The sequence below is a fragment of the Suncus etruscus genome, chromosome 16, assembly GCF_024139225.1.
Source record: "Suncus etruscus isolate mSunEtr1 chromosome 16, mSunEtr1.pri.cur, whole genome shotgun sequence".
NCBI lineage: Eukaryota > Metazoa > Chordata > Mammalia > Eulipotyphla > Soricidae > Suncus > Suncus etruscus.
In genome coordinates, this window is record NC_064863.1 from 22,739,360 (window position 1) to 22,755,247 (window position 15,888).

Consider the following 15,888-nt stretch of genomic DNA (forward strand, 5'->3'; position numbering starts at 1 on the left):
CCTTAGAGTAAGAAGATTGGTTCGAATACATTAGACCCAGTGGAGAGCACCGAGGGCCTGAACCTTTGGCTGATACTCGTTAAGTTATTCGACTAAGTGGATACAGTGGTCTCAGGCACATGTCCAAGCTTATAGCTGGAAAGAACATTTTTGAAAAGTCAGAGCTTTGTCTTGGTACAATAATATCAATGACCATATGTGAGTTTTAAATTTTTATCTTCGCAGATTCACTATACACAGTAGGATTCTCAGATCTGCTCTTCCTGCCCTCATTGGCTTCACTTTTCATTGACCTTTTCTGTGTCCTTGAGGAGTTTGATTTCCTAGACCTTCTAATTAAATAGAGGCAACATTGACCTCTTCTCTTTGCTCTTCCTTCTACTAGTGTTAGGGTGCACACCAGAGGTTGCATGCACAACTTGATGGTTGTGCAGACATTTAGTTGTGATTGCTAGGGACACCCTCCTTTTGCTTGTGGTCCTTGTTTGTTTGCTCACCAGCGACCACACTCTTCATTTGTGACAGCCAACGACATCCTAATTGTGGGAATAACTGGGATTGTTGTAGATCTCACATATGCATAGAAACGGGGATCACAGGTTTGACTGCAGTGTTTGTCCATCCTGGTGGTTCCTGTGTTAGCAGAAAGTGTTTTTTATGTTGTGTTGGTGCACACTTGGCTGCAGCTGAGCCAGAAATCACCGGTGTCACTGGGAAACACAGACAAGAGGGCTGCCAGAACTGCTTAGTGTGTGTCGTGCCTTTACGATACAGCGCATGGCCTCTTGCTTGCGTGACAGCTGCTTTTCACTGAGTCATTTCCCAGTCCTTAGAACGCATAGTTTCTCCAGCACATTCACATCCATTTCTTTGAAGAGACTCAATATTGTCTTCTTTGAGCAGAAAGTTTGCATTGCTTCCCAAGTTTGACTGCTGTTTATATCTTTACTGTTATTTAATATTCCTGCTCTCAGAGAAACAGAGAGTTAGGCCCCAAGGTCAGCTGGCCTGGATACAAGTTTAGTCTTACTGCTGACTGTCCTGGTTCCATTGCTCTTCTCAGCTCTTCATCTCCCAGATGGAAAGCTTCAGGTTAGTGCCTCCTAAGTTTTTTTTTTTTTTTTTTAAATCACTTAAAAGAGAAACATACATAGGGTTTAATTAAGGCTAAGTATCTTAGAAAAGAGAAAGTTCTGTTTTCATGAAGACTTTAGGACCAGTCATCTAGTCCCCACTGATCAGTCTTTGTTCTTCTGGTGATCTTATTCCTCTGAAGAAGCATCTCCTACTAGTTTATAAATTCTGTCCTTGACCTTAATTCTTTCTAAATTCTAGATTTGTTTAACTCATTGCTGTAACAGACCTACCTTAAATATCTAATACATACTTTAGCTATAACACATCTGAAAACCAGAACATTGGATCTTGATTATCTACCCTAATATGCCTCACTATTCATTTGCATCTTTAATATTATTATGCAGCATTATTTTTATGAACTATTTTTTCCTGGTGTTTGGATCGTGCCTCATAGTGTTCAGGCGTTACTCCTGGCTCTGTACTCTGAGGTCATTCCTGGCATTGCTTGGGAGACCATATGGGATGCTGTGGATCAAACCCACATCTAGGTAAATGTTCTACCCGCTGTGTATCACTCCAGTCCACCATTTTATGGACTTTTCTGCCATCACTGGTCCCCTAAATATTTCATCACCACATCTAACATTATCCCTAGATTATATCCTGACTCTGACTAGATTTCACTGCCTTCATAATAGCACTATAATTCTAAGTAATATCTTCTTTTGTTTGAACAGTTATGTAAGGAATAATCTCCGAATAATCTCTTTATTTAATCATTAAACATTGAAGAGTGATACTTTGAAAACTATACCTCTTACTGTAGTTATTAAAATATTCAAGAATTTTGTAAGTCTTTCATGAGCTAGAACTTTTGTTTACTAACTGTCAAACAGCTAATGCATTATTTTTTTACATTTGCTTTTTTTGCGCCATGCCCAGCAGTGCTTAGGGGTTACTCCTGACTCTGCACTCAGAAATCACTCCTGATGTTGCTTAGGGAACCATATTGGATGCCAGGGGATTAAACCCGGGTTAGCTGCATGCAAAGCAAGTCCTTTACCTGCTATACTGTCAGTCTGGTATCTAATTCATTCTTAAGGCCATTCTGCTTTTTATTTTTTTATTTTTCCTTTTTTGGTATTTCTTCCCAGCTTTTTTATAGTTTTACTTAAAATTTTTAGGTCTCAGTGTGAGTAACAGCTCTTCAGAGATACTTAACCTGACATCTTCCTTCCTTTACTTCCTAGTGAGCAGTATTTGAAATTCTCCACCCCAAATTCTTTCTTGGTTTCATTTTTTCAGGTAGAATTATCTGAAACTTTATTAGTCATTCTTACATATTTTAATTATCTGTGAAAGTGAGTGGATTATTATGTAAAACCTGTTTTTCATTTGAGAAAGTCTCTATTATTAATTTCCTATACCCTAGTTTTATTGAAATATTATAAGTACATATAGTACTGTTTAAAATATATGGCTTAAACATTTGACTATCATATATCATGAGGTAATGATCACAGTTGGTTTAGTTAGCATCCTTTGTCTCAGGGAAAAATTCAATAAAAAATTGGTTTTCTACTTTTTTTCCTCCCCCCCCCCCCCAAATTTTCCTTGCCCATTTGAAAAGATTTGAGTCCTGTGGGGGAAAGGACTTTATATCCATTTTGTTCACTCTCATACTCAAAGTACTTAGAATGGATCGTGACACACAAAAACAGTTTACTGTGGGATATTAATGAATGCCTGCATGAAAGATTGAGTTAATACAGATTTGCAAGTTTTCCACAGGGAAGCTGTGGATGATTTCATCCTGTATAAATTTAACCATGTCAGTTGTCTGTGTCTTCTCTTGTCTGAGTCTTCTCTTGTCTAGATTGTAAGCCCCTTCGGTAGGAAGCCTACCTCCATTGTTTTAAGCTCTTCTTGGATATTGTTTGTACCGTTTTAGTAGTGAATGCTAACTGAACGGAATTCAGAATTTAAGTAAAATATTTTCTTTGGAATTTTAATATGTACACACATAGTAATTTGTATAATGTATATGACTATTTTTGTACATATGTATATGTAAACTCTGAAAGCAGATATGTTAAAATTTTTCCATTCTCTTTTATCTCTTGTAGTTCATAATTGGACCCTTGAGGATACCCTGCAGTGGTTGATAGAATTTGTTGAACTGCCCCAATATGAGAAGAATTTTAGAGACAATAATGTCAAAGGAACAACGCTGCCCAGGTGAATCTTTATTATCCAAATATGTTTAGCATTCTGAAAGAATTTCCTATTTCCTGTTATTTTCTAGCACTAAATCTGTTAAATTACTTCTATAACTAAGGGCTCGATTCAAAAGGAATGTTTTAAATCTATTCTTTAATTTTTTAAGTTGTGAATTTTCTAATTGAATCAGGTTTTCTTACCTAAGTAAAGGCCCTTTTAAAAATTTATTCACATGGAAAGTAATTTTTGAGAATTAGAAGATGAGACCATTACATCTTTTTTAGATAATGAAAAATCCTGACTACCTGGTAAAGGAATCAAAACTTACTCATTTGATCCAGATCCAAGTTTATGAAAAATTTATATAAAGAGACTAATGGATCCATCTTTAACTGGTATATATATTTTTAATATCAACAACCAGTTAATAGTCACTACTGTAACTTAAATTAAAAAATGAAGTTTAGCAAATAAGTAAAAGCAACTATTTAAACTGCATATTACATAGGCTTGATGATTTCAATTAAGTTTCAGGGTTAAAATAGGGAATGTATTGTTATTTCTATTTTATAGAGAATAATCTCTTTTATAGATAATTTGCTTAAGGCAGTATTTGAATAAGTCTGTTAACAGAGTCTAGTATACTAGTTATTCTAGCAAATCTGAAATCAATTGAAATTCTGTATTATAACAACTCGATAACTTAATATCACTTAAGCTTCCACTATTAAATTATTGTATCTGTGGTATAGCTCTATTAATCATGCAGGGTTGTTTCTTTGTTGTCTGAGTTATTCGTTGTATTAATATATAATTAAACATTAAAATTTTTATTACTCTTATACATGATGAAATATGTATAAATATCTATTGTATTTCTAAATGATTTGCTTACATACTTGTGTATGTAAATGTAAATGACCTTTATTGCATTAAATTTTGTATTTTGGGTCAAGTTGAATCCACTTAGATCAAGATGAATCAGGTTTTCCTTTAAAACAAGGGTCTCAAACTCGCAGCCTGCGGGCCATTTGCGGCCCTTCATACAACATTTTGTGGCCCGCGGCCGGCCTTCAAATATCACAGTATTCGCTTACCGAATAATCGCAATAAAAATTGCATTAGTGGGGCTGGAGAGATAGATAGCACAGCGGTGTTTGCCTTGCAAGCAGCTGATCCAGGACCTAAGGTGGTTGGTTCAAATCCTGGTGTCCCATATGGTCCCCCGTGCCTGCCAGGAGCTATTTCTGAGCAGATAGCCAGGGGTAACCCCTGAGCACCGCTGGGTGTGGCCCCTCCCCCCCCGAAAAAAATCGCATTAGTAAGAAAAAAATCACATTAAACATTCGCATACCCCCAGCAGCTCCATTCGGGGTATTCAAATGTTTAATGCATTTTTTTTTTTGCTATTTTTTTTCTTACTAATGCGATTTTTTTATTGGGAATATTTGGTAAGTGAAATCCCTTATGCGGCCCTGCCTCACCCCGACTTTGCCTCCTGCGGCCCCCAGGTAAATTGAGTTTGAGACCCCTGCTTTAAAATGAATTCCGAACATTATCAGTATTGATGATTTTACTTTGCAGATGACAACAGAGATGAAATTGCAGGGATAAGAGGAAGTTAAACAAAGGCATATTGAGTGTCTATGTTTATGACATAGTTGAGTACTGGATATAAGGAAAAAGTTAGGAGGTCATTTTGTGTTTTAAGTAAGCCAGGCTTCAACGTTACCACAAAACAGCATAATAAAGCATTAAAATAGGCTTCATTTCCTTCCTTCCTTCCTTCCTTCCTTCCTTCCTTCCTTCCTTCCTTCCTTCCTTCCTTCCTTCCTTCCTTCCTTCCTTCCTTCCTTCCTTCCTTCCTTCCTTCCTTCCTCCCTTCCTCCCTCCCTCCCTCCCTCCCTCCCTCCCTCCCTCCCTCCCTCCCTCCCTCCCTCCCTCCCTCCCTTCCCTTCCCTTCCCTCCCTCCCTCCCTCCCTCCCTCCCTCCCTCCCTCCCTCCCTCCTCCCTCCCTCCCTCCCTCCCTCCCTCCTTCCCTCCCTCCCCTCCCTCCCTCCCCTCCCTCCCTCCTTCCCACCCTCCCTCCCACCCTCCCTCCCTCCCCCCTCACTCTCTTCCCTCCCTCCCTCCCTCCCTCCCTCCCTCCCTCCCTCCCTCCCTCCTTCCTTCCTTCCTTCCTTCCTTCCTTCCTTCCTTCCTTCCTTCCTTCCTTCCTTCCTTCCTTCCTTCCTTCCTTCCTTCCTTCCTTCCTTCCTTCCTTCCTTCTCCTTCCCTCCCTCCCTCCCTCCCTCCCTCCCTCCCTCCCTCCCTCCCTCCCTCCCTTCCTCCCTTCCTCCCTCCCTGTTTTATTATGAGAAACTCATGAATTTTTTTCTTAGTCTCTTTTGGAGTGATTTCTGTGGGAGGCCCCAAGGATGTAGTGCCACTCAGACTCTACAGCACTGGAGATTACCTGGGCTTCCTTGGTGGGGTTGGGGCGGCTACACTTGACTATGCTCAATGGACCATGTGTTGTGCTAGAAATAAAACCAGGGTTGGCTGCATGTGGGGTATATACCTTAACCATTATACTAACTATTTGGCCCCTGGGTGATTCTTTGTATAACAATATCATGAAATAACATAGGCTGCTCTGTGTTTTGGCATTTCAAACTGAAGCTGCTCTTTTGGGTAAGTAAAAATCCTCAGAGATACCTCAAATTCTGGTAGAATTGTTGATATAATGTCACACACATATTAGGATCAATTTTTTTTTTTTTTTTTTGTGGTTTTTGGGTCACACCCAGCAGTGCTCAGGGGTTATTCCTGGCTCCACGCTCAGAAATTGCTCCTGGCTGGCACGGGGGACCATATGGGACGCTGGGATTTGAACCGATGACCTCCTGCATGAAAGGCAAACACCTTACCTCCATGCTATTTCTCCAGCCCCCAGGATCAATTTTTTAAAAAGATAGTGAACAGATTTCTATAGAAAGAAAATTTGAATGTAAAAGTTCCACTTTCAGATCAGCATATTGGAGCCTTGTGAGTGGAGGAGAAAGGAAAACTGGAAAGTTCTTCAGCAGTTTGCTTATATATGGAAAAGGCAATTAGATGAGTTCTTTAAAGAGGGTACTTCAGTTAACTTAAATTGCTATGTAAGTCCCATAGCATTTACAAGAAACTAGCTATGAGAACAATCTGTAAGAATGATTATGAGAATGTATAATGCATTTCAGATGTGCATTTGCATATACTGTCTCATTTTTTTTTATCAATCATCCTAAAAGAGTGTTAGATCTGAAGTGGTCAGAATTTTGCTACTTTTATATTTGTTATAATGGTTATCTTAAGCCTTTTACTGTATTTGCTATACTCTGTAATTCTTCGTCTCAGAGCTCAGATAAGGCTCTCCTCACCTGATACATGCCTCCTCATTCCTTTCAGACCTGTGGCAACTTCCCTGACATCCTCACCCACTCAGGTAGAATCACATCCACCTCTGGGCTCATACGGAACCTTGCATAAAAACTGTTACATACTTTCCTTTTTATCACGTCTCATTGTCTTTCTTAAATCTAGTGATGGGTAGTGTTGCGAGAAATTCATTTGTGCATTCATACATGCATTCATTCATTTATACAAACATATCAAGCATCTACTTTTGCCTCCCATAACGTAGGTTTGGGGAAATGGTGATAGATTTTGCAAACTTCAATTCTTTGATAAGTGTTGTGTATAATGGTGAAGCAGGAGCTTGAAGGAAAGATACTTCACTTGTGGTGAAGATGAAGCTATTTTGTAAAGGGAATGTTAGAGTCCTTGCAGTTTTATTTTAAAAAAAAGTGTTATGGAAGTCCTATAATTTTTCCATACTCAGATATTCTGATCTCTTTCTAAATAACATGTAGAGGTTTAGAACTGATGTCAGGCAGTGCTCGCCACATGTTGCATTTCTGCAGCAAAATAAAAAAAGGTCTGGTGTCTGAAGCCCTGGTTTAGCAGATAAACTCAAGAATCATATATATATTTGGATTTGAATTCCTTCTTTCAGTTCTTATTGGTTATGTAAGCCTGGCTTGCTATTCAGCCTCTCAAAACCATAGTTTTCTCATCTATAAAATGGAAATTTTATGCGTATTATAGGCGTTTTTGACTTTTGTAAAAACCCTTGGTACAGTTTCTGGCACATAGTACATGCTTGTTTTTTATTGCCATTGTATTAATGATTATATTATTAAACTTTGTGTTATAAGGTCTTTGTTCGCATGAAACTTAGTTGTCATAAAATCTTAGTTGAATATTGGCTGCTTGTATTTGAAGTCCAAAACAAAGTGACTTTATTTCTTTTATTTCATCTTCGCCTTTTGGCCCGGACATGCTTTCTTCATTGCTAACAAAACTGAGTACTTTTTATTACATGAACTCTTTCACCTACTGTCCCTTAGGGATAACTCCCTGCTTTCCACGTTATCAGTGGACTTTGTTTAAGTTTGACATAGCTTAAATATTAGAATATAAAGGTACAGATTTTTAAGATACTTATAAAAATGATGACATCCTTTAAATTGAGAATTATTTTAAAAAAAGTCTGCTATTGATCTTAAGGAAATTATGGACATATCATAACAAAATGACAAAGTTTGTATCATAATAACAAAATGACAAAGGTACTTATGAAATGCTTTGAATTTGATAAATTTCTAAATCATAGTAAGCCATAGCAAGAAGATAATTTTAGAAAACGAACACTAGCAACTAAATCATTCATAGACAAAGTCTTTGTACAACTAAGTTTACACTGAGACTCTTGATAACATGTAGTAAAGTACTATAGCCACATATTGATGAACTCGTATAGTGATAACCAGTAACATTAAAGAATGAAGCACACTGCTCAGATGTTTAAATTAATTTACTAGAACGATTCCTCTTTAATATGTATTTTTTTATTCAACGAACAGGATAGCAGTGCATGAACCATCGTTTATGATATCTCAGTTGAAAATCAGCGACCGGAGTCACAGACAAAAACTTCAGCTCAAGGCACTGGATGTGGTTTTATTTGGACCTCTAACACGTTAGTATTCTCTCTCAATGAGTATAATGCTAAAGAATAACACCAGATAATGTACTTATTGAAAGAAAGAAAAAGTTGAAAATTTTAAAGAACTCTTATATTTGGTGTAATCTAAGTGACTTGACAGCATAAACTGATAGATCTTATATTGATTTTATTAGTCTCTGAGGAAGCGATTTTTAAAGATCTCGATCAAAAGCTGAGTCCTACTTGAGGCTTTGCAAAGTAACAGATGATTCTGACAGCAGCACAAGGAATAATGTTATTGGATTGTCAGATTGTTTTGAAGAGGAACATGTAAGAAATTTCTGTGTCATATTCTGTAAAGCAGATAAGCCCGACACGGGCACTTTTTTTTTTTTTGCTTTCTCTTTTTCCTTTTTTCAAGAAAAATGATAATTTGTTTTATTAAATATGAAATGTGAGAAGACTTTTTTTTTTGGTGTGGCTGAGTATTTGCGGCATAACACATGTTATACTTCAAGGAATCATGCTATTTTACAGATTCCCAAAAGGAATAATAAGGTTATGCAAAAAATTACTTTTAAAATAAAAACTTGCAAAACTAACATTCATTCACTCTCAGTTCTTAGGTTTTTTAGTTCTTTTTTAGTTCTTGCAGGTTTGTGATTCTCTTTTGGTGGTTGTTCTGCTAAAAAAGAGTTACTGGGGCTGGAGAGATAGGATAGCAGGCAGGGTGCTTGTATTCCATGTGGCTGACTTGGGTTTGATCTCTTGCACTGCATATGGTCCCCGGAGTAATCCATGAGCACAGAGCCATGTTTAAACCTAGAGCAACTGTCAAGTGTTGCCCAAAACAAATAAAGTAAAACATACCTGGAGTGCTTGGAATGGTTTCCATAATTTAATGGTGGCTCTTTTTTTGGCTCTGGCTAAAGGAGCAACTGGTGAAACAGCTGGAAAACCCCTCTCCTTAGTGGCAGTGCTGGTGGAGCTGACAGACCCAGAAAATAGAACACTGCTGAGATGCCGGGTGTTCCTGGGCAGCCGTACTCTAGAACCTTTGCCTAGGGATTCAGCTCAATCCATTAGAGTATAGTTGTTGGGAGATATCTTAGTTGTTTCTTTTTTTTTCAAGTGAACAATTGATAGAAATAGTTATTATTAAATTAATGAGGTCTCTATACAACTTGGTCAGGGATATTAATGTTTTATTAATAGAGGAACAATTTACTTTCACACTCAAAAAAAAATCATTATGTTATGATTGGGAAAGAAACCAAACTAGTTCCCAAGAATGTTAGATATAACTTTTAATAAAAAAAATGTCAGGGGCCAGAGAAATAGCACAGCAATAGGGCTTTTGTCTTGCATGCAGCCAACCCAGGTGGTTCGATTCCCAGCATCCCATATAGTCCCCCAAGCCTTTCAGGGGTGATTTCTGAGCACAGAGCCAGGAGGAACCTCTGAGCACCACCAGGTGTGACCCAAAACCTTAAAAAAAAAAACCTAAAAAAAATTAGTTAAGAAGGTAATGATGTATATTATTTTTTAAAATGTACTCGTCTTAGAATTACTGTGTAGTGTGTACTCACATTAGATTTTTTTAAGAAAAAATTTAGAATTGTCAAATGAACAGAGATAGTTTTAATTGTGTTTTTGCTGACAGTTTTTATGGTGTGTGGTATGTGTCCTATTATTTCTGGTGATTTCATTTTACCGTGGACGGGGCTTATATTTGAATTGAACCCTCCTCCTTATTTCTAAGGTAGAAATAAACTGATTAAGTCTTTTTGAGATTATAGTCTTCTCCATTGTATCTCTTTTATGGCTTGTAAGTATTGGTGCTCTGGAATGCACCCTGTGGCTTTTCACCATAGATGTGCTATTTATCATATTATACAAGACATTGATGAATCCTAAACTTCTAAACAGTTATGTGCCATTTCCATTGAGCTCCTCATCTTATCAAATATGCAGTATAGAGGCCAGAGAGATAATACAATGGCTAAGGCCTTGCATGCAGCAGACCAGGCTTAATTCCAAGTAGCTCATATGGTCCCCTGAGTCCCTGCAGAAGTGATCCCTGAATACAGAGCCCAGAGAATGAATGTAAATACACATACACCCCCCCCCCCCACACACACACACTTTTTTTTAACCAGTAAAAACAGTAGGCCTGGGCTTCTTTTGTCTTTAAAAATTCTTACTTTACCGTCATACCTGATTTGGTAGGAAAGGAGATCTTTCTTCCTTATTCCCTCCTTAACATCCTACCAGATATCTTTGGCTAAAAGCCACCCACGATAGTCCTTAAGACCATTTGATTCACAGCTTCTCAATCACAGCACTATTTAAATTTGGGGCTGGATTCTTTGTTATCAGTGGAAGGTTTGGGAAGAAGAGTGTCTTGTTTATCATGATGTTTCACAGCATCTCTGCCTTTCTAACCGCTTGATACCAATAACAGCTATCCTTACCCCTATGCTCCTAATATCTACCAGTGAAAATTGTGCTACATCTGCCAGGGACCAATATCAACCTCAGTTTAGAAACACTTGTTTACTTTGTTACATAGTCAAAAAAAAATGTCTGGAGAAAATGCTTTTTGGTAAATAATGATTGTTCCACTTTTTGTTTCAAAGCATCCCGAAGTTGAGTGAAAATGAGAAGGATGCTATTCTCTGTGATTCCTTTCACTCTGCCTTTGACCATTCTGTTAATATATGATTGGGGATGCTAGTGCCTTTTCAGTTATAAAGACTTTGGTCATTTTGCTTCTGCCAACAGGGCAGGTTGTATCTTTGAGTTTTCCTCTGTCATCTTAGGAAAAGTATAAGCTGGTTAGAATAGCCAGCATATTGATTATTTTAAGAGCTGATTTTTGGTGGCACCCACGCTCATTGATGCTCGTCTGTTGATCCGGCTGTGCATATTGATGATGTATTGCTCAGGGCAAGTGAGGCAGCATGACTCTGTCCAGCAGTTCTGGGGACTCTTATGGCCACATCTGGCTGTATGTGGGGTCATGCAGTGCTGGGGATCAAACTCCACCATTTAGCCATGTCCACAGTGCATCAAGTGTTGATTATCTTATGTCAAAAGACTAATTGGGCTATTTGTCTTTTTTTTTTCCTAGGCCCTCCTCATAATTGGATGAAGGATTTTATCCTCACAGTGTCCATAGTAATTGGTGTTGGTGGGTGCTGGTTTGCTTACACACAAAATAAAACATCAAAAGAACATGTTGCAAAAATGATGAAAGATTTAGAGAGCCTACAAACTGCAGAACAAAGTCTGATGGACCTGCAAGAGAGGTAAGTGAAAAAAAGTGATGGGTTATATATTTATTTTTATAGGAAAATGCAATTTGGGAATGAAATACGACATTTGCACAGATCCTTATCTTTAGTTAGGGATACATCAGGGTTGTATGTGCATTTCATGGTTTAGTTTCAGAAAAATAGCCTTTTATGTCACAAAGTGTATAGTAGAGAAATATAGTGGAAGACCACTGGAAATAAATCAAATTTAGGTAAAATTATATGTCTTCCATTGTTTTCTAAAAACATTTTAAAATAATTACACATTTTAAAATGTCTCTTTGTTAAGAAATTTTTTAGATCATGATATTTTGAGATCATGATAACTGAAATAGTTGTGTAATCGGCTCTCTGATTATTTTTGTCCAAATTTAAGACTAAGAATAGAAATATGAGGATATCATAGAAATAATAGAGAACACCAGATTCTTATTGAAACTCAATATCCTATTGCTCGACACAGTTTTTTCTTGAATGAGAAATGAAAATGTGGAAACCTGTAAGGAATTTTCATCTTTATTATTTTACCAGGCTTGAAAAGGCACAGGAAGAAAATAGAAATGTTGCTGTGGAGAAGCAAAATCTCGAGCGAAAAATGATGGATGAAATTAATTATGCCAAGGAGGAAGCTTGTCGACTGAGAGAGCTAAGGGAAGGAGCCGAATGTGAACTGAGTAGACGTCAGTATGCAGAGCAGGAACTGGAACAGGTATTTGAATTTTCTTAAAATGCATGGTAGTATCTTCTGTTTTATCACTTAGGAGCCAGGTCCTGTTTCTGTATAATTTCCTATGTCCCATTCTGTTGCATCTCATTCAAGAATTACATATTCAGGGGGTTATGGGGTGATGGCACAAAGGGATCTGGAATTTATACTCTGCATGCAGGGACCCTGCATCCTTGGCACCACATTCCCTGAACTGTTCCTCAGGAACAGTTTCTGAGCCCCAGCATGTGTGGCCACAATAGTACATCTCAGTCTATTTGTTAATCTATTTATTTTCTCACATCTTTGTATCTTTAGCATTGACCTAAATCTATATGGCCAATTAAAGTAACTAAAGGTAATGTGAGTATTGTGTTCATCCATTCGTGACACTTTATTCCTTATTATGTTAATACGCCTGAATCAATTTAAGGTGCTTTAAAATTTTAATGTCTGAAACATTTTTCAGTTGATGACTGCTACTGAGAATTTTTTGTAACCTGGATAAATTCTGAGTCTCTCTAATGCAGGGGTCCTCAAACTTTTAAAACAGGAGTCCAGCTCACTGTCCCTCTGACTGTTGGAGGCCTGGACTATAGTTTTAAAAAAATACCAACTATGAACAATTCCCTGTGCACATTGCACATATCTTATTTTGAAGTAAAACAAAACAAAATGGGAACAAATACAATATTTAAAATGACGAACAAGGGTTGGAGCAATAGTAAAGTGGCTAGGATGTTCGCCTTGCACTTGAACAGCCTGGGCTCAGTCTCTGGCATCTCATTTAGTTCTCTCAACCCATCAAGAGTAATTCTGAGCATAGAGCCCTAGGAATAACCCCTGAACATCACCAGGTGTGGCCTATAAACCAAAACAACAGCAGCAACAACAACAACAACAACAAAAAAAAAAACAAAAGCAAATAAAATGAAGGACAGGTACAATTAAATCAACAAATGTACCAGTTTTTCAGTGGGAACAGTGGGCCTGCTTTTGGCGAGCTGTAGTTTTGGAGATGTCCAGAGACACGAGAAAAAGAGGAGTTGGTGAGTACAGCCCACAGCCCACACATGCACGCTTTGGCCCTGGACTAGCTCATTGCAGCGGCAAAAAACATGCGGCAGGCCAGATAAATGCCCTTAGCAGGTTGCATGTGGCCCAATGGTCATCATTCGAGGACCCCTTGCTCTAAAATCAAGCTCTCTGCAAAGATAAAGGATCTCTTTACTTAATATTCATTTGAATCCGCCTAGTGGTTCTAGGAACATCATCTGTTAAGAATCTTGAAGTTGTCAGAGGATGTTTCAGGCAGTCCCACACCTAAGACTATTTAACCAGTATTGAATATATAGTCATCCGGGCATTGCCGAAGGACTACCTTCAGAAAAGGGTGTGGCCACTGGGAGAATTTAATTATCATTAGGTGTATTCATTTCCTATAATAAATTACCACCAATTTAGTGGCTTAAGACAACACACATATTAGCTTACAGTTTTTGAAGTCCGTGTCTAAAATAGGTCCTTGCAGTTGCATTCCTTCTTGAGTCTCTAGTAGAGGATCTGTTTTCTTTTCCTTTTCCAACTTCTAGATGCTGCCGACATTTCTTGGCCAGTGGTTCTTTCCTTCCTCTTCAAAGCACATCACTGAATTCAGCCACAGACTTGGACTCCAGTGTCTGACTTTTGTCTTTTGTTTACTGATAAATAGTCAGGATTAGAATGGGGCTGAAGGGCTGGCTCATTAGAGAGCAGTTCACTCTTAAAGCAAGGCCTGGAGCTTAGATATACTGTTTTCTATTTTGTATATGTTGCTTTTTAACTGGGATGCTATTTTGAATATAAGAATGCCATGCATGATACAATGTTATTAATGTTATTAATGTATTAATTTTAACTCAAGAAAAAAATATTGTGTGCAATGCTGTTTCCTCCAGGGTTGTCAGTTTTGGAAGAATTGATTGGAATGCAGCCATCTCATTAGTTAGCTGTCCTTTCCTTTATGCCACAGAAATCTATGTTTATATATATATATATGTTTATATACATATATATGCATTATTAGGCATCATATATATAAATATAATATTTTTCCTTGAAAAGATGTTCTCGTATTTTATGCACATTTTGCTGTCAGGAGTCATTTACTGACAACCCATATTCCTAAACAATAAGCAGTAAAGAATCAAAGAAGGTTTAGTGATGGTGGAAGCACAGTAACTTAAAAATATTTTTTAATTAAATCACCATAAAAAACAGAATTAGAGAAATACAGAATTAATAAGTTGTTGATAGCCGAGTTTCAGTCATGCAATGTTCCAACACCCATCCCTTCAACAGTGTTCATTTTCTGCCACCAGTCTCCCCTGTTTTCTTCCTGTCATCTAACCCCAGCCTGCTCTATGGTAGATACTTCTCTTCTCTCTCCCTGTCCTCTCTCTCTCCCTCCTCCCTCTCTCTTTTGATGTTTAGGCATCACGATACAATAACTTTTATACCAACAGCATAAACATGAACACTGTTGCAGCCATGTTGCCTTAACTACATTAAAAATTAAAAATAAGGGGCTGGAGAGATAGCATGGAGGTAAAGCGTTTGCCTTTCATGCAAGAGGTCATCGGTTCGAATCCCAGCATCCCATATGGTCCCCTGTGCCTGCCAGGAGCAATTTCTGAGCATGGAGCCAGGAGTAACCCCTGAGCACTGCCGGGTGTGACCCAAAAACCACACACAAAAAAAAAATTAAAAATAAATGATTTTTAAAAATGAATCAAGAACACTGACAAAAAGAGAGGCCTAACCAGAATTATACTGTGTTTAAGAATTAGGCATTATATTCTTTACTCCTGGGAGAAATCCCTGAATAAATGTAGAAGTGCCCTACCAAGACTTTTTTTGATGTTTTTGTTTGAGGAGCACACCTGCCAGTGCCCAAGGTTTGTTTCTGGCTTTGTACTCAGGAATTACTACTACTGGTGGGCTACAGAAAATTATATGGGATGCTGGGAATTGAACCTGAACTGGCCGAATCGGCAAACATTTTATCCACTGTACTTTTAATTCTTGGTTTGCTCCTAGAGTTGAAAAGATTGTCAACTGTTTCACTGGAATGGAGCATAAACCTGTAACAGAATCTTATAAATGATTGCTTCATAGTGAGGAAGAAGACATGATATTAAAAAATGATTCAAACCATAACATTCTATTTTGAGGGTTTGAGCATACATAGATCTATATCTATATCTATATCTATATCTATATCTATATCTATATCTATATCTATATCTATATCTATATCTATATCTATATCTATATCCCTCTGATCATGTGCCCCCCTCCCCAACCCTCATTACTGTATGTCTTAGCACAGACACACAATGATCCTAATGGGAACCTGAGTCAGGAAGAAATAGATTCAAGAAGATGATTAAAAACAGTGTTGTAAGCCTTGTTGTATGCCAGAAGTTTATGCTATGCATATGGCAGATGATTTTCTCATATATTTTAGTCATCACAGTGAATTTTTATACTTATTA

At 37.7% G+C, this 15,888-nt stretch overlaps 1 protein-coding gene across 1 annotated transcript in view; it reads left to right on the forward strand.

The window, feature by feature from the left end:
• The window catches only part of STIM2 (stromal interaction molecule 2), a 137,442-nt gene that overhangs the window by 96,784 nt on the left and 24,770 nt on the right, over positions 1 to 15,888 (forward strand). The window contains 4 exon segments of the mRNA XM_049790237.1: positions 3,207 to 3,318; positions 8,247 to 8,362; positions 11,463 to 11,640; positions 12,178 to 12,355. Coding sequence (XP_049646194.1) covers positions 3,207 to 3,318; positions 8,247 to 8,362; positions 11,463 to 11,640; positions 12,178 to 12,355 — 584 coding nt within the window.